This window comes from Nannospalax galili, unplaced genomic scaffold, assembly GCF_000622305.1.
Source record: "Nannospalax galili isolate Female #2095 unplaced genomic scaffold, S.galili_v1.0 scaffold364, whole genome shotgun sequence".
NCBI classification, from domain to species: Eukaryota; Metazoa; Chordata; class Mammalia; order Rodentia; family Spalacidae; genus Nannospalax; species Nannospalax galili.
This window is the reverse complement of record NW_008352752.1, coordinates 1,340,440-1,361,834: the sequence shown is the minus strand read 5'-3', so window position 1 is coordinate 1,361,834 and position 21,395 is coordinate 1,340,440. Positions and strand designations below refer to the sequence as shown.

General features: G+C 41.4%; 1 protein-coding gene across 1 annotated transcript in view; it reads right to left on the bottom strand.

Annotated features, from left to right (window-relative positions):
• Nucleotides 1–21,344, bottom strand: part of Satb1 (SATB homeobox 1) — a 79,395-nt gene extending 58,051 nt beyond the window's left edge. Inside the window, exons 1-6 of the mRNA XM_008849968.3 lie at nucleotides 21,234–21,344; nucleotides 20,281–20,380; nucleotides 17,294–17,537; nucleotides 13,447–13,623; nucleotides 12,568–12,694; nucleotides 11,678–11,801 (exon numbers count right to left, since the gene is read on the bottom strand). Of these exons, the coding sequence (XP_008848190.1) occupies nucleotides 11,678–11,801; nucleotides 12,568–12,694; nucleotides 13,447–13,623; nucleotides 17,294–17,504 (639 nt within the window). The 5' untranslated portion in view covers nucleotides 17,505–17,537; nucleotides 20,281–20,380; nucleotides 21,234–21,344. The remainder of the gene's footprint in view (nucleotides 1–11,677; nucleotides 11,802–12,567; nucleotides 12,695–13,446; nucleotides 13,624–17,293; nucleotides 17,538–20,280; nucleotides 20,381–21,233) is intronic.
• Between the last annotated feature and the right edge of the window lie 51 nt (nucleotides 21,345–21,395).

The following is a 21,395-nucleotide window of genomic DNA, read 5'->3' as shown; positions in this document are numbered from 1 at the left end:
AAATAATTGTTTTCTGAAAGAAATATCCTGATATGCAAAATGTGTATTTAAAAAAAAAAAAAGGAAAGAAAACCTTTAAAATCCTCAGTTCATTCAAAGTGATATAGAAAACCTAAGAGTTATTTTCAAGACCAGAACACTAATCTTGACAATAACTTTTTATATACGGTCTGTATGGCAAGGAGGCACCAGACATCCTTCTATAATTTGCAATAAAATGAACATTTTCTGAACAATCTACTAAACTACTGGCTCTTTATTATTTTATATTTTGTTTTTTTCAGAGAAGCACAACTCCTTGTCTGTCTCCTCATCGGGCAAGACCTGATGACCTATGGCCTGAATTTTTTTAAGTTTTTTTTTTTTTTTTAACATATCTGTGGAAAATTCAAAACTCAGACTTGAACCTGAACTCACTATTCAAACATGGATGAAATCAACTGCACATTCAAGTACAATTTTAAATGAGATTCTCCATAACTGGGGTTGTTTGAATCCCAAAAGGATATAAAATACTACAAACAAGCTCTTTAAAAAATGCACATCCTCTGAAATAGTGGCGTGGGGGTGAGTCTGTTGAAAATTAGCAGGTAGTCCCCATCTGGTACTTGGGGATGTGAAGGATGGGAAATGGGCTTCAATTTATGAAAGCAAGTGGCAGGACGGCTAAGTGTCATACTCTGTCTGTGCTTGTTAGCGGACGCTCCCCAAATCCTTCCCTCCGGAGTCTCTATTGCTTTCTAAGCTAGTCTCTTGAGAGAGATGCCCAGGGTATTTTCAGAATCTCAATTTGTTAGGAGGAGACTAATCACTCGTAAATTTCACTTAAACTCCAGTTGTCAAAGTTAGATGGCTCTTGCCATCTTTATCAATCCTAGTGTCTGAAAATGGCATTTTTACCCAGGTAACCAGGGCACGCCACCAAAAGGAGACGCGGCATAAAGCTCAGAAGGAATGGAGAAGACAGAGCAGAAAACAGCAGCTCTGCTTGCCTTTTCCCCACACGCTTCCTAAAGACGAAAACATCCAAGGACATCTTAATTATTTAACAACCAAGTCACAACCTTTAAAGAAGATACTACATATCTTCCATATATAATTAATTTTATACAATGCCCAGGTAATATCATTTGGCCAAATTCTCCACTCCGTCCACCAGAGCCTTCTTGCCCCACTGAAACCTTCATACTAAAACCAATTAAATAATGTTAGCAAAGAGTCTAAATTATAAAATATTTGTGAAAAGGTATATCGTTAATAAAATACGTAATATTTCAAAGAAAGTCTGTAGAGCTATAATACCAAAAAAAAAAAAAAAGTTGAAATGTAACCTTCAATGCTTTTTTCAATGTTAAGTCTGATGCTTCCATCTCCTAGAGACTAGGGAAGACTCAATCCTGTTACCCATTGCTCTGAGATGCACACACTGCACCAACGTCTTCTAACTAGAGGTGTGTTTTCAGGAAGGTTGAAGTCTCTTAGCATCTTGCTTATGATGTAATTATTAAAAATACAAATGTTATTATGTTAAACATTATGGTAATCTAAGTAGAATTTTCATGATTATTTCCTTTAGATATACCTGAGTTTAGGTAAATCTGATCAGATCTGATTTAGATAAATCTGAAACTCTATGCCAAATTACATGCATTATAGGATGCTTGCTTATTGCTTTTCTGATGGTCTTGGGTAGAGGAATGATCACTTTTACAAAGAATACAGGGTAGAGGAACAATCACTTTTACAAAGAATACAATTTCTTGTATCTGTACTTAGAAGACCTGTGATTAATTCCTGAGGTCTTAAATAGAGCATCTTGAAAAAAAACACCTTTAAACCAGGGAGTGAAAACAAGTCCTCAGGTCCTTTGAACAACTTACTTTTCTAAGCATAAGTACCAAAATTAGGCTCTAAGACCTTCACAGCTCCAACTCCCTTTCTGCACTCGTTCTTTATAGGAACACGATTAGATTTTAAACCACGCTGCCCTACAACTGGAGCAGAGGACAGTCCCAGCATTTGGTGGAGCATGAGACCACGGGAGCTCTCAGGAAATCCCTGGAAGCTCCTCCCTATGCATTCTCCCCAAAGTGGCTTATAACTTCAGGTCTACACAAACCCCCAGAAGCGTACTACGGGGTCCAAACACCCCATTCTCCCGTGATCATTACCTCACAGGAAACCAAGAGCTAAATCTTGCTCTTGATTTCTGTGTTTTGCTTAAGACTGTTGTTAGCTTTCACACAGATTTCCACATCTACTAACAGGGTTACCTCTAGATTAGGACAAAGAAGATTCATCACGACACTGATCTGGCTTCATTTCTATCTGTGTTACGAAAATCCTCCTACAGTGAAATGGTCAGCTGTGTTGGGTAGCATGCAGGAAATAAAAGGCTCTGTCCATGCTGGTGAGAGGCAGGTGCTCACAAAGATGGATGGATGCACCACTCCCTAAGCCTCCTAACGGAAGGGCTCAACAGTTATCTCCATTTGCAGTTCTCTAAATGCAGGTGATTCTGGGCCTTTACACAGCTGACTTTAGAGTAGCATGTGTTTATAGCCCTAAATGAAGTCATGGTGCTGGACGATGGCTTGAGAACCCTGGCTGAGGAGTAGACACCAGGAGCCAACGTGAGGTGAGGGTGAGCCTTCACAGCTCCACACTGGCACCTGTGTCTGTAAACCACTGGTTGTTAGTTTGTACTTAATTGTGATATATAATTAGGTCCTTTTTAGCATTTTTCATACCTCTGGGTCTCTTGTACCCAGAGGGCCATTGTTCTGCTTAAAAACATGCACATTTTGCAATCTATCAAGAACATTATAAACACACAAAAATGTGAGATGACATAGAATGGCAATAAGTTTTCTTAAAGAAATACTCAGAAGTCACTTGCTCTTGGTTAGGTAAATCCATTAAGTATAACAGGAAAATAGTATACAAGGTAGGATATTATAGATTAGAGTATCTATAAAGCTCTACCAAGAGAACCACCAACATCCAGTTCATGAAGTAAACACAAGCAATCCTATAATGCTGTCTTGAATTAGCAAATATTCATGAATTCTTGCTGTATGCCAAGATCTGTGATTACTGCCATGAATAAAACCTGAGCCTTAGGGCAGGTAAGATGGCTCATAAGGTACAGGTGCTTGCCACCAATCTTGACAACCTGAGTTTGAGCCTCAGAAGCCACACAGTGGAAACAGAGAACTGACTCCAGCAAGCTGTCCTCTGACCGCCACACATGCACCAGACTACACGCCTTTCCTCTTCACAAAATAAACAAATGTTTAAAAATGTGGAAGGGAAAAAAATGTGCTGGTTGGTCCTGTTAGCAGACTCAATTCCAGTGTGCACAGCCCATTTCTCTACAGGGGGTTTCAGAACTGTATGGAGGGCTGGGTGTACACAGGGCACACAGGCACTTTGGTGCTGGAGACCGGTAAAGGTGCTTACACCCTGACTACGGTCTTTTTGTTGATCCTCCGATTACTGCCCTGTCTAAGGTCAAGACTGCTGAACCTGCAAATGGACCCAAACCTATAACAGATTTATAGATTCAAGCACACTTTCATTTGAAAATATGTCATAATTTTATGATTCGAAAAACAGTGCTAATAGTATGCATTGTAGGTAGGAAGGAATTATAAATGGTCCTTTTTCTTTTTTTTCCTTTTGGTCTTTTTGAGATAGGGTCTCCCTGTAGCCCCAGCTGTCCTGGCACTCTCTATGTAGACTAGGCTGGCCTCCATCTCACAGAGATCTGCCTGCCTCTGCCTCCTGAGTTCTGGGATCAAAGGCGTGCGCCACCACACCAGGCCGATCCTTTAATTTTTCTACAAATGAAAAGTTTTGGTTGTTCACATTAATTAACTTTTAACAAAAAACGTGGGGGCTGGAGAGATGGCTCAGTGGTTAAGAGCACTGGCTGCTCTTGAGGAGGACCCGGGTTCAATTCCCAGCACCCACATGGAAGGTTAACAAGCATTTGTAACTCCAGTTACGGGGGTTCTGACACCCTCTTCTGACCTCCATGGGCACTGCACGACACGGGTGCACTTACATACATGCAGGCAATACACTAATACACATAAAATAAAGTTAATAAAGTTTTTTTTTTTTGGTCTTTTTGAGACAGGGTCTCCCTGTAGCCCCAGGTGACCTGGAGCTCACTATCTAAAACAGGCTGGCCTTGAACTCACAGAGATCCGCCTGCCTCTGTGCTGGGATTAAAGGGGTGTGCCACCACGCCCGGCAATAAAGTATTTTTTAAAAGAAGTTTGAAACAATATCTACCTAGCAACAAACTTCTTGAAACTCTGAGGACACGGAAGTGCAATTTCAAGCTGCCCTGCCCCCATTTAGACAAACAACCTCAGGTTACTGTTCACTTTGGAGCAAGGGATTGTTCTTTTCTGATTCCCATGCCAAGAGTACTATTTTCTCCCTCCTTTACACATAGGAGAATCAGGTCATGGAAAGTCAGCTGCCCTAGCTCACACTTCTGACAGCCAGATGTTAGGCTTGCTCTCGAAAGTCAGAGGAAAAGAGTGGCAGGCAGAGACACGTACAAAAAGCAAGAGAACAAAGCAGTGGAGGAAAGGTATCACTCTAGGAAGCACAGCCATTAAAAATCAAAACCAAAATGGAATCAATATGCCAACATAACCCAGGTATCAATACAGGCCGTTCCCACTGGGACGGTTCAAGAGTTGATAACCTGTTTCAGGTTGGCCCCACATTTTTATTGCTTTAAAACAAATACCAGATAATGGGACAAGCCCGGGACAGTCAGTGGTGTCCAGTGATGAAGGACCATGATTGTTCCAAACAGGTAAGAATGACATCTCAAAGGCAGTAACAATGAAAGCTGTGATCTTAACTTCTAATGTAGCATCTGGTTTACATCTTTAACCTCTGGGGGTAAACTAAATTAGATTAGCACTCCTCTGAGAAATTATAACATGAAATAATATTTTTTAAGGAAAAAGATGATTAAGGAAAACAAAGTTTTAGAGTTAAGAATCAGAGGAAAAAGGCAGTTAAAAGCAGTCAGCTACCTTCTCTACCGTGAGGAATTCTGCAACCTTATGAATTGTCTGTGATGGAACTCTAGCACCTCACAATAATACTGCATATTAGAACACAATCCGATCTTGTATTTCTGTAGCGCCCTTCACGCAAGCATCCCAGGGTGCGTTACAATCATTATGAGTTAAAATTAAAACCGAAGCACATGCAATTCCTAATAGAACTGTTTTAAAAATGCTAAACAGAACAAATAACTTTTAAGTCTAGATTTAAAAGTCCCAACAGCCAGAGCATTCCTGGCTTCAACTGGTAAGGAGCTGAGGAGGCAGGCGGAGGCTTTCTGCTGTAGTGAGGACTTGCTTATGTTTTCGTACACTCCAACCATGCCTTAACCAAGCAGCTTCCCAGCAAAGAGGAAAAAAATGGGTGTATCTGTTTGATTATTCTGAACTTGGGGGGGGGGTTGTTTATGAGTTTGTTAGGGGGTCCAAATGTGGCCTGAACTATAGTGAATTTAAAAAGCAAATCCGGATAGAACCCAACTTGAAATTTCAGCACCAATTAAGAAAAAAAATGCTCCAAAAGCACTCTAAAACTAGTTCTGTTCAACAAGAAAATTAGTTTGATTAGCATGATCTGGTTGGTTTTTTTTTTTTTTTTTTTTTTAAACAATTAGAAAATAGCATTTAACAGGCATTTTCTCAGACCATCTCTACTCCCAAGCCCTGTGAGTATCTGTCATTCTCTGCGTCAGGGGAAAGGGAGGGAAATGCTCTCATGAAATGGTAATTTTCCTTGTGTTAGTGATTCTGAGGTCAAAGGCAACCTGTTCAGATCTAAAACAAGGCTTAGGTAAAAATCTATTAAGTGAAAATGAAGTGCTTATACCCTGTTAAGCACTTGAAATTGGCATGGCTTGAACTTTTATATTAGAAAAGATAGAAGCTATAAAATATTTGAGATCAATTCATTATAAGGTAGATGCATTATGGAGTTCAGGTTTTTAAATTATTATTAATATATCTGAAAGAGTCCAGAGAGCCAACCAAGCTACTGTAAAAATCCATGCATCTAAATCAACGAAGGATGAGCCTGGCAGCAGGCTGAAAACAGACAACCTGCAGTTTGGAGGACACTATTTTGTAGTTTAGATCTTCTGTAATGTTCCTGAATTGAAAAGGAAGGGAAAAGATACCCTGACTGATTTCAGGGGATGAATTATTACACTGTGTAAATTGTGCCAATTCACGAACTACTCACACAAAGTTACTTTATGTGCTCACTTCATGTGATACAATGACCGCTACCAATTAATAATCAAATAATAGCTAACTAGCATGCTGAGTACTTCAGCATCTGACAAAGTGAATGCTCATCACAGCAAACACTCAGAAGCAGAGTCCCATGGTTACTAAGACTGAGGAAAAGCTTTGTCTTTGTAAAAAGGAGGGAAAATCCTCTCCCAAGCTCTCCTCAAAAACACATAATGTTCAGCCACAAGGTGTGCGTTTCTATACTGGGAAGGGGCAAGAACGAAATCCCCCAAGCACACTTCAAGCACTGAACTGTTCTTAAACGGAGTCAATCAGATCCTCGTCCACCAGAGTAGCCCATCTGATGATGCTACTCTAGCACTTTGAAACAGATGTAAGAAATTTAACTTCCAGCCATAGCCAATAAAAAACACTAAACTTTACTCTGGGCTTCAAAACAAAGGGATGTCAGCTCAACTACTGACCTTGTGAGTTAGTGGCCAGGGCTGAGGATTGAACATGAGGTTTAACTCTTCTGGACCCTCCTGACTGTTGGATCATCCAGCAGTCAGCTCCCATATTAGGGACACAAAACAATGGTCCTTTTAAAGGAACATCAACCCACAAATAAGAAAAATCAAAGACTTGTGTACACAACATATATGCCCAAGATAATTTTCCACAGTGAGAATAAATACAATTGGAAAACCTTCACATATGTTTCAGACCTCCGGGAAATAAAGTGTACTGTGAACACATCAAGCCTCTCTTATCTGAATATGTAACCCAGGGGACCCTAGGTTTAACTCCTGGGTGCTGAGTAGGGAATTATACTCCCTTTTACCATTGGCCCCTGGGCCCAGGTTCCTCACATGAACACGGGGACGAATTACACACTAAGAGTGACAGAAACACTGGGAACATCAACAGCGCATGAGGGTAATGACACACTGCTACCCCCAGCCACTAGGATGCACTGTCCACAGTCTAACAGGAAGCAGGGTGCCCGACACACAGACAGCCTGCATGCCTGTTGTCTCAGCACTTGGGAGGCAGAGGCAGAGGCAGGCAGATCTCTGTGAGACCAAGGCCAACCTGGTCTACATATAGTGAGTTCCAGGTCAGCTGGGGCTACAGGGAGACCCTGCTTCAAAAAGACCAAAAAAGGAATGAGAGCCGGCATTGGGAAGGAGGTTTTAAAAAACGCAAATTAACTCTTTGGTATCTATGTGTTTATGGCAAAAAAAAAAAAAAAAAAAAAAAAAAAAAAATTCAATGCATATTTTGGAATGAATAAATGTATTAATATGTGAATAAATTTCATGGGCTTAAGTGAAATATGACATATAAACACTGATAGATAGTCTCAGGAAAGAATATAATTATTAATATTTTACAAGTTAAGAAACATGTCAGTTCGGTTCAAATATTGAAAAAGAAAGCAAAGTGCAAAGTTGTTTTTAGAAACACACTTCTGCAGAAATACTGGATTTTAACACTGTTGGTTTACAGCTCCATTGCTGACTGAAGGCCTAGTGAACACCCAAGTTCACTGCAAAGGTGACACTCAAGTTTCAGGGAGTCGGCCTAGTTAAACGCTAAGTGTCAGGAGGGCAGGGAAATTCCTTTCATTATCTCCTTTGCCAGTAATTCTTCATCATCATCATCATCGACAGCAAACATTCCTAACAGAATGAAGAAAAAAGAAAATCACCCTTTTCAACACTATTTCTGAATAGACTGCTCCAAGTTATCTGTTCTTTATGAATTGAAAATAAAAGTGACAATTCTCATTCACTTTATTTAGGACTTGGCTTGAAGCTGGGATGCGTGTGCACACACTTGCACACCAGCATGTGTGATGGAGAAGGTGAAAACACACAAAGCAGATTGAAATCTCTCAGGAATATCTGACCTCAACGTTTCTAGAAAGAAAACATTAATTAGGCTGGCAGAAATAATAGTTGACCTTTTATTTATGGTACTTTTAACAAAATAATCTGCCCTTGTATCACAATGTATGTATTCATCCAATGTTTAAATTCAATTTCTAAAACTCTAGGAATGACAAGCATCTTTATAGTACATCAAAATGTTTACTTTTATGGTTCCCAATTTTCTTCCTAAATCCATAACCCTCAAAAGTTTCATAACAACAAGCTTCATGGTTCCCAAATCAGAGTTTTCTATGTAGCTGTCATTCAAAATGCAACAACCAACCTATCTAACCAAAGCCACTGGAAAACACAAATATCCAATCTCAGATCTTTAATGAGCTAGGCATTGTTTATGTCTTAGAACATTTTACAAAAATAAACACATGATACAGAGAACTTAATAAACACATGTCACTCTGTTTGGGCAGATTTATGATAGTGAAGTAATAACAGAAATAAAGGTACGAGCTATAAATCAAGCCACATACAGGCTTTCTGCAGCTGGAGAAAAGCTTGCAAATGCTAACTGATAAAATAATACCGCACCAAAACAAGAAGTATCCATTGTGAAAGTCGACACCTATCTTTAAATGTACCACTGGGCAGGACAGGGATGGAGCAAATTAGGACTGAGGTCATCATTAACCAGCACCTTGACCTTACGCTCTAGGGATACCAGCTCCTGCGTAGTCAAAGGAGGTGCCTAGGAAGGATAATCCCTTCTAATTCTAAGAATCCAGGTTCAACTAGACATTTGCTTAGCAAGTATCAGTCTGTCCTTCCAGTGTAGGAGGCAAGACTGCCAAACACCCCAGGCAAGGTCCTGGTAGAGGCCCATACCTGTCCCCTCCTACCTTTACCTACAACAGACTTTCTGTTCTACAAACTGTTTAGGGCTCCTGTAGCCATTCTTGTGACTGGAGTATTTTATCACATTGAACAATACCCTTAGGTACATACAATAATATATTAAATTATGTGCTAAGTATTCTTGCATGAATGGATAAAAAATGCATAGAAGGATACCAAGCCCTTCTTGGTACCAAGCTGCATTTTGCACACGAACAGTATTTATTTCCCAGGCATTTTTCACCATAACATTTATACCACCAAATCTGAAACACAGGAAGAAGAGTAGTTTTGTCAAACTCAATATACATTTTGGATACAAGCCTTAGGTAGCCTTTATCGTTCATCTTTATTAACTTTACTATAAAACCAAATGGAAAACAGCTTGTAACGAGAACACTATCAGATTCATGGATTCATTCTAGAGAAACAGAAGATGATGTGGCAAAATATAAAATAACTTCACTTAGGGAAGTTCAATCCTTTCAAAAATACTCATTGCAAATATCTGTTGCTACTGCTAAAATAAGCATAATCATTTCCAAAGACATTTTTTTAAAGAAGATTGCTGTTCTAACTCATGTTACAGTGATGACCTCCTTGACTCACTCAGTTCCCACGATGGGTCTCTAGCCAAAGCCTGAAGACCTGTTTTCAGAAGTTCACCAGCATATGATTCCAAAACCAAGTCCTGAATTTCACTTTGTCTCTCTGCTTTCTGTTATAACCGCCTATGCATAATTTGTTACTCACAACAGCATGAAGCAAATCCACAACTACATTTATAAGCTACAATGAGGCTGGGTTCATCAGCTGAATTCAGAAGCCCTGAAACTACCGCCTCTCACCAACTTTATCCGTAAGTATCTGTACCAGCTCCCTCTTCTCCACCCATGGGAAAGACCTCGAGTCTTCGCCTGACCTGATTTCCAAAATCAATGGGCCACCAGATCACACGGAGATACAGGAGTCTGCTATACTATATTATTATGGTATTTACAGAACAGTTCTCAGTAATAATAACAACAAAAGAGGTTCATTCTTGGTCACTTCCAATGTTCAGATGCTAATAATCAAGTAACCTACTGTCTGGCATGGTCTTCAGAACACAGCCCTGTTTCATACGCCATCCTACTGACTTAACTGTTTTTAATTCTTTTAAATTACTTTTATTTGCTGGCTATAAATTCTCATCCTATTTCAAGGGTGAAAAAGGCAAGATGGAGCTTAGTTGATGGTATAAGTCTATCGATTAAAAAAAAAATGCTCCAAAACATGAGAAACTGAATACTTAACATTACAAAGAGTATTTAATCTGTGGTAATAGCTTAATCTAGAACTGCTCCTTTCCTATCAAAGCAAACACAGGCCTATAAGGTAGTAAAGCTGAACCTCATACATGCCAGGGAACACAACATAAAAGCCCACAGGCTTCCCTCCCAAGGTACCCCATAATCTTCACTAGCCTTGTGCTAAAAATAACACTGTAAGATAACCCACTACTCACACTGTAGTAAAAAAACAAGCTTTGCAATCTCTCAACTAAAGAATGTTTATGCAGAGTCATTTAAGTTCAAATGACAAATATTCAGACTTACATTTGAACTTGAAGTAAAAGAAAACTTTTTTTTAATTAGGAAAAAAAACCAAACACTTCTATTAGACAGTGTGATGGATGTGACCTGAGCATTTCAGAGCACTGAGGCCATATGGTGCTGGACCATACGCCGCGGCGACCACAAAGTCCTAGTGAGCACAGGTTCACAGCACCTTTTTCTTTTCCGTGTGGCGTCAGCTGAGCACTACCAAAAATGATGTTTGGTTTTAAATTTGGAAACAACCCGGAGTTTTAGTTATCCTCTACCAAAATTCATTCCCCACAAAATGAAGTGCTATAATAATAAATCTGTCTCACTTGAAAAATCCCTAATGGTAAAAACGGGCCTATCAGAGGGGGAAAAAAAAATCAACAAAAACCAAACCAAAATAACAACAACAACAAAACCCTGCATTTTAAAAAAAGTAATTCTTCAAAATTGGTTCTAAGCTCTTAATGGGCAATAACTATGGACCTTCTGATCCAAGCAAGGCATTTCTTATATTATAATCTATATATGTCCCCAATGTACAGTTATTTCCAGCAAACCCTTTCCCATGTTTTTGTAATGAGTGAGCAGCCCATGGTGGGTCCATACGTCAACCAGCATCCTGAGTGTGTTCACACTGCCATTGCCATCCCCATGTACCAAAGCTAAGTCCTGCCACTGTGACTGTCTTAGAGGGCACTCAGGAGGGTGCTGGTGCCAGGCTCAGGGTACTCAGAAGGTAAAGCTAAGAGTGAGCCAGCAGAATGCTCAGTCTTCTACTGGACTCTCTTCCTGGACACAGTCCTTTGCTCTTTTTCCCAAGGGAGAGAAAAAAACGTAAAGGCTCAGAATGGTTTAGGCTGATTTTCAAAGGTCACCAGTGGTCAAATCACTTTGCATTTTTAGCAAATCCTTGCTTCAGATGTCAGTTGCTTAAACCATGGAACCCAGCAGACCTCGATCAGAGGCTGCCCATGACGACGTCTTCTTATTTACCACATGCTAGGCTGAGTACCTGTGAAAGCGGGCACTCCTTGGCCAGTGAACTCTGATTCATATCTTTCAGTAAGTCCTTCAGAGCGTTCCTTACTGTGGTGTGCGACCATTGTTCGGGAGGCAAGTCTTCTAGTTTGGGGCAACTAAGTGAGACACAGATTAGAAAGGGGATTATTACAAGATTGCATCCCGCTGCAGAACATTCCTTTAAGACAGACAGATTTCATTTTGCGCATCAAACAGATGCATCTGGAGATTGCTCTCGGTCTCCTGATTGTTCCGATTAGTTAATTACTTTATACAACACATCTGCTGTATCGATGCATGAATTATACATCAGCTGCCTGTGGTGGCTATTTTTTCATGTTACTTCTACCTTCCTGCTCTGATGCGCTTGGGAAGACAATTTAAGGTGTATTGCTTTCTCACGAGCCATCATGAAAAGCATTAACGTATTAACTGATTTCCTTTTATTACTCTGTTCATACGAATTAAAACAGTAAAAAAAAAAATCTATAAATAAATAAGATCTCGGCAATAGCGAATAAGGCATTCTTTCACCAAATGTACACAGATGGCACTGTTCATGATATGCAAAAATATTTTTTTCTTAAGTAAACTTTATGTAAAATGCCTTCTTGTAATGCATCATTTAATTGACTAAAAAGTAAAAAGTCTTATCTTTTGATGGCACGCAAAGCCCTACAAATTTGGGGGCGAGGAAGCTGATTTTAAAATTACACATCAAAGTGGGAGAAAAGAGCAGTAAGGGGTAAAGTCACAAAATTAATTTGGATTAGCATTTCTTCAAACGCTGGGTAAAGTAAAACTGCATGGTGACCACAGATGCTTTCTTTCAAAGCCCAGCTAGGGAGATGGTTTCACCTTAGAACTCCTGCATCGACTCACCTGTGTAACTGGATTTTCAACGTGACCACGTGATATACATCTTGAAGCATATCTGCTACAGTGGCATCAGGGGCATCAGTCACATATGACAGAGGAACTGGATTCCACTTCCCAACCTGGATGAGCCCTAGTCCAGACAGAGAGAGAAGAGTCACAGCGCTGGCTTCTCTAGTGGAAGTCCGGACGGCCTTTTCTCACTGCCCCCACCACAAGCAGTAGTGTTATTTCTGTTTGAATGATTCCCTTCCCTCAAAAAGGCAGGTCAGTGAAAATACAGCCTAGCTTTCCAAATTGTAAAATTATGTAAATGACTATAGGGGCTGTTTATTATTTTGGAAATAAAACCCCATCCATAAAACCTATGCACCAGGCCACAGGGTCCCAACTTATAAGAAGTTCTAATAAGACATAGCCAAACCAGTTCTAAATGGCTTTACGATTTAGAGAAGATTCCCTATTACGGTGGGAATCAGCATTGAAAAATACTTTACAGCCCATAAAACCATCAGAAACAGAATAAAAGAAACAGAACTAGATATTCAGTCATAAATGCAAATTGACTCTCAACAGTCCATCTGCTCAAATACGCTCCTCACTTCCTTGTGGGTCCTCAGTGGAGCAGATTATTAAGGTCAATAAGCATACTAATGATTCAGCTGAAGTAATTTAAAAAAAAAATCTACCTCGACATTCCACATGAGCAAAATGTGTGTTAACTAAACCAAACTGAATTAAGGCAATTTTTTAAAGCCACAGTCTATAAGGAACCAATGTAAAACACAGGCTACAGCTCTTTGGATCAAAATATTCACTGCTTTCTCTGTGAGGTAAACAAAGGATGGTGAGCACTCGTTCCAGCCCCACGGATGCGCTATTTACCTTTGGCCTGGGCAGCAGAGCTGTGCGAATAGCCCAGGGACAGCAGTGCCATTTCTATCAGCTGGTTGAAAAGCATGTCCTTCCTCACCAACACGAATTCCGCATGCTCTTCCTTACAATCGTACTCAATAGCGTTCTCATAATGCTCCACCACGCAGAAAACTGGTAGCATGGTTCCTATCAAAAGGACGAAGAAAAAGACAGAAAACCAACAATCTTCAGAAATAGAGTCTGGGGGGGGGAGGAAAACCTGAGCTATGGAAACAAATCCTCACCACGGTGAGACGAGAGCCTGGTTCCCAGGCAGACTGGGTAGAGAAACACAAGCACACCACACCACACCACACACACACACACACACACACACACACACACACACACGCGCAATCCTTTATTTTTTTAAAGTTGCAGAGGAAATACTGAAATACAGTGTGAACTTGGACCTACAGTAACCTGGGCTCTCCTGTCATTTTAACAGTACGTTTCCCAAAAGCAATGGATGCAGAATCACCTCTGTGATCAAACAATGATGCTAATGAGAAATATCTTATCTGCTTTGCTATAAGTAGTACAACTCACTGCAGTACCCTCTGCCTGCACACCTCTGCTAATAACAAACATTACCTGCTTGTGTCCAAACAAATGACTATAAAATTATTATCATCTTCCCCTTTGTGGTATTTCCTCTAACTGGTTCCATAAAGAAACACACAAAACTTAACCAAACTGATGCTCACAGCACTCAGTTTCAAGGTGCGCAATGTAGGCAAGGGATGCTTCTGTGACTGCCCGATTCATCTACCTGAGGAAAAAGACATCACGGAAAAAGCCACACATCTTCAGCATGAACTATCTCTGTTACAGTAAATAGGATAAAAATGGCAGAGGGCAAAAGAAACCCGGCCTCACTGGGAAGCATCAGCACAGGCTCTGCATGGATCTGACCTGTTCTCTGTGGGCTTCCTTTAATCCAGTGCTCTCAGTGGCCCGGTGGCAAATCAGCATAGGCCACAGCATTGTTAGGAAACAGGCTTGGTCTAGAGGCTGGAATCACAGTCTGCTGTGACACTCAAGGTATTTACACAGCACACTGTCAGACTTCTAACAGTAACAGAAAAGGGTTAAAAACAGATGCATCTGAACGGTTCTGTGGCACACTGCCAGAAGGGTATCATCTTTAGCATAAATGATGGCACGGGTTACTTTAACAGGGCACCCAGGATCCCCAATTACTTCTACAGCATTCCAAGCCTGTAACGGCTCTAGGCTGTGGACTCAGAACCTTACCAACTTCTGAAGGTGTTAAGTGCGCACCGACCGCTGCTGAGAACCAGGATTTCCCACTGACACCAGAGAGGCCCTTTACCAATTCTCTATTTGCTTGTTTCTACTTAACAAAAGCCGACAGTAAACAGTTACATTTTTCCACATGTGACTCCACCCAAGCCTTGTGAACTGTTCACGAGAGATTCCAGGCCTGACAAACAAACCCCTTAGGTTTACTTAGAAAAGCTCACCAACTCATTCGCAAGTACCAGCAGGCTAGGCACGAAAAACAAGCCCCGGAGCCTGCCAATGTTCTTGTCATCCACTCAGCTGTTTTATACCAGGGAGAGAACCCAGCAAGGATCAGAAGACAACTTGGGGAGACCACAGCAAAAATAGCACTATGCAAACTGGTGACTTCTTCCTTGGCTTGAAGGTATTTTGGCAAAATCTCTTAAACAAATAAAAACATCCAACCCTTTTCCTTAGTCGTGCTTTCCCAGCTTAGCCACAATGCTTATCTAGCACCTGTCAAACAGAAATCAAGCACGTGAAAAATAAGATTGAAAAAAAAAAAAAAACTACCGAAAGGCTTTAGAAATTTTGCTATTTGTATTAAGCACATATCGTCCTGTAATTAAACTGCATTTCAAAATAAGAAATTTTGAATATAACAGATTTTTTTTAAAAAAAAGCACTTGAATGAGAATGAAATGACCATGCTCTGGTCCCTTCTCCTCCTCTACTGAGGTCTGAGGAGGAGGGTCAGGGGGCCACAAACATAGACACTTGGCTCTGTCTCTTAAGCAAACAGAGGTGTCAAACTGGGACCTGCCTCTCAGACCCAGGACAGAACACTCCCATCTATGGAACAACTGAAGCCTTGTCAAACCTCAGAAACAGCCTGGATTGACTCTGCATTCTATTGATCAAATTCCGAGGTGCCTCATAGATAATAAAGGTGGCTACAGATGTTAAGAAAAAAAAAAAGGAGCAACAGTATCATCTAATCCGGCTGCTGGATCGTGGAGAACTGTCACGGGTGCCCTCCTGTGACTGGGAGTAATGTTAACCAGGAGCCTTCTCTGAACTGCCTGATTATTCGTGCTAGTGTTTGGCCAGACTTACAACTACAGCAACTTCATACCCTTCCTGCATTAAAAGGGAAGAGCACTGGTCATCGCTGAAAGCTAAAAATACCACATGATTTAAACCTGAAGGCAGTCTTAGAGGCTTTTGCTGAAGGTTTATGAGCCTGTGTAAACAGCACGGCTGCCATAAGGAGCAGTGGAGTGGAGTCTGTAGAATCCTTGTCTAAAACTGTCCTGGCATTAAAGTTTGCTGTGCAAATATCACATAATACCATAGACAGCTGAAATCTCCTATTTAGGAATTTATGGAACTTATATGTTTGCAGGCGTCAGAAAGTCTTTTTTATAGAGCCCCAGTGCTCCACAGTACAATATTAATGCACTCTGTTTGAAAAGCCATAATAAATTATATTTTTAATGCTCTTACCCTGGCTTTCTTAAGATGCATACATTCTTGGCAAACAATCAATAAATAGGGTAATCATGAGTAGAGGCCAAAGAATTTGCTGAAGTGCTGTTTTTCCATTTTTAATAGATAAAGTTCTAACAATACGGACTGCTGTGTCCGTTCATTTCGGGATCAATATATTCTTTGTTTTCGCCAAACCAAGGAAAAAATAAATGATTGTATGATAAATGTTATGCATCAAACACAATGAAATTCCTCGGCCTTCTAACTTTATCTACTTAATATTCTTGGTTGGTAAAAGATGGTATGTCTATTCTATGCTTAGCAAATGTACAGAAAATCTGATTTCTGTATGTTATTCAGAGACAAAATAAAGGCCCTTATGAGGCTCACACATTAGACCCAATCTTTGCACAGCTCTGTGGAAACAACTAAGTCCAACAGTCAAAGTTGTTACAGTGTCATCAATTTAACATTGGTAGGAAAATAATCACTGAGTTACATTTTTTCCCCTTTTTAAACTTGCCTAAATCTTTCTTCCTGTACCCCCAAATACTCATGTACAGCCAAAAATAAAAAACTAGAATCACTTTTCACTGTTAAATTACCCTCCTCTTCAGAAAACAAACCACAAAAAATTACATCACGAATCTTTTACATCGCTGAATGTCAGATTCCTATATCCCTGAAATCAAGTTACAGAACTAGTAATAATCTCAGGAGAAACCTAGGGTGGTCTTCAAACAACCTGAGTGTCTTATTCTTAATCAGGGTTAGTTCAAGCAACAGGGACCTACAGATCCTGTACTGGAGCATGTCTATGAACAGGCCTTGTGTCCGCTAAGACCATGATATTCAATTCAGACTTTATCAACCACGGTAGAGAGGCAACACCCCAAAACAGCACCCACGCTTTCAAAGCATGATTGACACTACAGTCTAGAACGTCATTTCATTTCACACCATAAAAAGAATCTAGGAAAGGAATATACAAATCATGTTCAAAGTCCTCCACCTCCACACACCAAGGCCTTGAGCAGCCACTGAGCAGCTTTCTAGGACTTGGCTGGCAAGCGTTTACCTTTCCTAAGGTTGGTTTTCATCAGATGGCCAGAGTGTTTCAGAGGCACGCCCTGCATCTTTGCACCCGTGCTCCCAAGCCTTCCTCTTCCCAGTGGGCTCCCGTTCTGCTCCAGGCGGGCAATCTTGGCTGGTGGACCCTTTGGATCGCTCACATTGTTCGACATTTCTGAATGCTCTTTCCCCTGAGTTGCCTCGTTCAAATGATCCATACTCAGTCACTGTCTACGGATCACCTGCCAGAGCTGAAAAAGAAGACATGGTATCAGTGTGGGGGTGTCTGCAGACATGGTATCAGTGGGGGGGGGTCTGCAGACATGGTATCAGTGGGGGAGGGTCTGCAGACATGGTATCAGTGGGGGGTGCCTCGTTCAAATTATCCATACTCAGTCACTGTCTACGGATCACCTGCCAGAGCTGAAAAAGAAGACATGGTATCAGGTGGGGGGGGTCTGCAGACATGGTATCAGTGGGGGGTGTCTGCAGACATGGCATCAGTGGGGGGGGGTCTGCAGACATAGTATCAGTGGGGGGGAGGGTTCTGCAGCTATTTCTGCACCACACGTTTTACCTCTAAACATTTCCCCCCTCAAATACATCTGTACAACTGCAGACCTATCTATAGGACTGGATTCCTAGATAACAGCACGTTTCTATTTAAATGAACAGAGTAATTTGTGGAAAATGTACTAACATACATGAATAAAAAGGTAATTTGTCATCTGCAAACAAACTAAATGGAGGAAAACGGGCTTACTTTTAGAATAAGAATAACCACAAGCTTAAAAGAAAATAACAAATTACATTTATATCCTCTCAATTTTTGAAAAAATTAAAATTTCATGACAGGCTACAATGCAATACTTTTAATAAAGGATGGATGGAAACATTAAACTTACTACATGCTTCCATTTTAGCATATATTGCCATTTATATTATAAATATATATCTCATGAGAATACAGCAAACGCCCAAGTGCTTTTTAAACTCCCCGCTGGCTTTATAAGCTAAGGCAGAGAAAAAGTTTTCAACTATCTAAGTTTCAAGACTTCTGTGCTGTTAAAGATCTGGCCTCAGGTCAAACATGTGACTAGATCATTTCATCCCTAAGTAAACAGGAAGAAGTGAAGGATTTCTTCAAATGTCCCAGGTACCCAACTGAAGCCTAACAATTGTCTTTTAGGGTTAATATTTAGGTGTCCATTACTAATTAGGATGCTGCTAGCAATTTAAATAGAAAAACGAACTAAAAATGAAAATAACTTTGTGATAGACAGTTGAAGTGCCAGCCTCGGTTTCAAAACAATCCTAATGAGATTGACAAAGCACAATCTTCAGTATCCAAAAATAATCAGTATGCAAGGGAGTTAACACCATAATTTCAGAAGACTTCAATATCCATACTGTTTATAATAGAGCAATTGGTAGAATATACCAAAGTTACTTCTAAACAGTTTTAAATAGGTTTGGTAAGTAGAGCAGGTGAACACATATTATTTTATGAACTTTCTCTAGACCTGAAGCATGGGCTCATCAGCACTCAAGGGGATATTTAAGAAAGCCGAATGGCAACTGCCACTTTCTCCCAGCTGCCTAGCATTTTTAAATATCTTATATACTTTAAAAAATTACCATACCCAAAAATTTAGATCTGGCTCAGCTGAAAGCCAGTTTGTGTTGGTATGGCTTTTCTGAAATTTTTTTCCCCTCTGTTTAAGTATGGACTACGGACGAGGTTTAAAACAACCTTAAGAACGCCAATAGAAGAAATATAAAGTTTGAGAAATAATAATGGCTATTTATCTTTGTACTCCAGGGTGGCATGCTGAGACTAAAGGTTTACCCTTGATCGAGGTCCCATCTGTTTTTGGTTATGAGGTTCATTAACAATAAATGCGCCTTTTTTAACCACTTTTTATCAAGACTACTCTTTTCCATTATATTAAACTGCAGTCTGCGACCAAAATTAGAGTGATGATTATTAACTTATTCAAAAGACTCTTTACGTCTCATGTAGATTATAATGCCGAGCTGATTTTTCTAAAATTGGTTGCCTTGCCCTAGAGCAGAAGACGAATTTTAAAACATATGAATCGAAAAGAAAAAAAAAAATTAACCCTTGGGGCAACTTATGAGGGAAAAGGGGAAGGATACACGACAGCATCAGAGTTAACACTGCAGAACATATTAAGTAATCAGGAGGTTTAACAGTACAAGCTGTATAGGAAGTTTCGGGGCAGATTACACTTTAACGTACTGACAACAATCAAAACACACAGGTCATGCGAAACTGCCCTTTGAAGACCCACCTAAAGCACTAAAACACTAAGTCGTTCTGTAAAAAGCCTTACATTATACAGCAAAATTACATGCACATAAAACATCCAGTTTAATACCCCTTTAAACTCTATGCCCAAGGCGAAAGTTCACCAAACCTCAGGTTGGAGCGGAAGCCATCTCCAACAGGCCTTCCTAGACCTATGACAACTGCCTGGACTAACTGTGGTCTCAGCAGATGCCCAGGTCAAGAGTTTGAGTTCCACACTTAAAACCCATTTAAGTGCAAGTGTGGCTGGCATTCGGCAAGGAAGGTACTTTCTCAAAATTCCATTTCCCAGCCCATAAACTAAGACCCATAGAGGATCTTTCCTGGGGCCAGTCGGTGCACTGGGTCTCAGCAATTATTTCCTTTAAAAAGAAGGAAATAAAAGCACAAAAATCTGATTTCCAGAAAGTATTTTTTTTCCTTTCCTTTTTACAACGTGGGATCCTTTTCAACGAGTTACTGGCAGGATGGCTTCCCCGGCCCCGGCCGAGCCCTATCATCATTTCTGAGAGCCTGTACCCTTATCCGTTCCATATGGCCGGTACGATCCAGGCCAAGCTTTCACTGTGACCTTTTAAAGAGACAAAGAGCAAAGTACTATCTAGCAACAGCAACCCTGCAGTTTTACTGAGTGAAATTAGCAAAACCGACCTGAAACTCACCACTTCAAAACTTGATAGCATATAAATAACAAAAACAAAGGAGATTTCCTTTGCAGCCCGGGTTCCTGAAGTGAAGTTCAAGACTGATGTTTTGTACGTCCTTTTTTTTTTTTTAATTAAAAAAAAAAAAAAAAAAAAAGGCAGCAGACCTGGAGGCGACTTCCCCTGAAATTGTATTATTTTCTCTTCCCCTACCCCCGCCCCCCGAAGCGGGGGAAGGGCAGAAATGAAGGTCTAGAGGGTAGACATGGGAGGGGGGGCTTAAAAACAAAAATCACAATTCGCCAAACAGCATAGACGGTCTGTACAATGTCTAACCTCGGAACACCGGGTTTGGGATCGGGAGGAGGGGAGAGTGGGAAGTGGGGAGGAGGAAGAAGGTAAAATTGATCTGACAAGTGATTCGGTGGGGGGGGGGGCGTAAAAACAAAGCGGAGCCCGTGAGGAGCTCAACGCTGGTGGTGCCGGGGAGGCGAGGAGGTGGCAGAGGAATCTCTTAAAAAGGAAAAAAAAAAAAAAAAAAAAAAATCACTGCGGACAAGGACTCCAGAAAAGGGGGGGGGTAAGAAAAAAGAAAGGTGCCTGTCCTCCCACGCGGAGTCCACTCGGGGTGTCCCCCGACCCCGCGAAGGCCACCTCGCCCCCTCCCCCTCCCCCACAATCGCGCTTGCGAGAAACAAACCTTAAACTTTTTCCCCCACCGCCTGGCACCCAGGGGCACCTAGAAGGGCCCGGCGGGCGCGGGGGGCCGAGGGGCGCCCCGGGAAGGCACCGGGAGGCCACCGGGGAGGCCGCCGTCGCCGCCTGGAGCCCCAGGGACCCTCCTCCTGCCCATGGGCGCGCGGACCCGGAGCGTCTGGGGGGCCCGGGGAGGGGAGGGAGGAGCTGGGGGAGGGGGGACCGAGGGCACCCCAGCCGCCGCCCCCTCCCCCCGAAAGTCGCCAAGCTCTCACTCAGCCCGAGTCCGAGGTAAACAAGGAAGACCACAATGGCAGAGGGACCGCGGCCGCCCGGAGACCCCCCAAAACTGCCCGCGAGTTGCGCGGCGGGGGTGCGGGCCGGGGACCGAGACCCGCAGCTGCGCGCGGGGGGCGCGGGCGGCGTGGCTCCCCTGA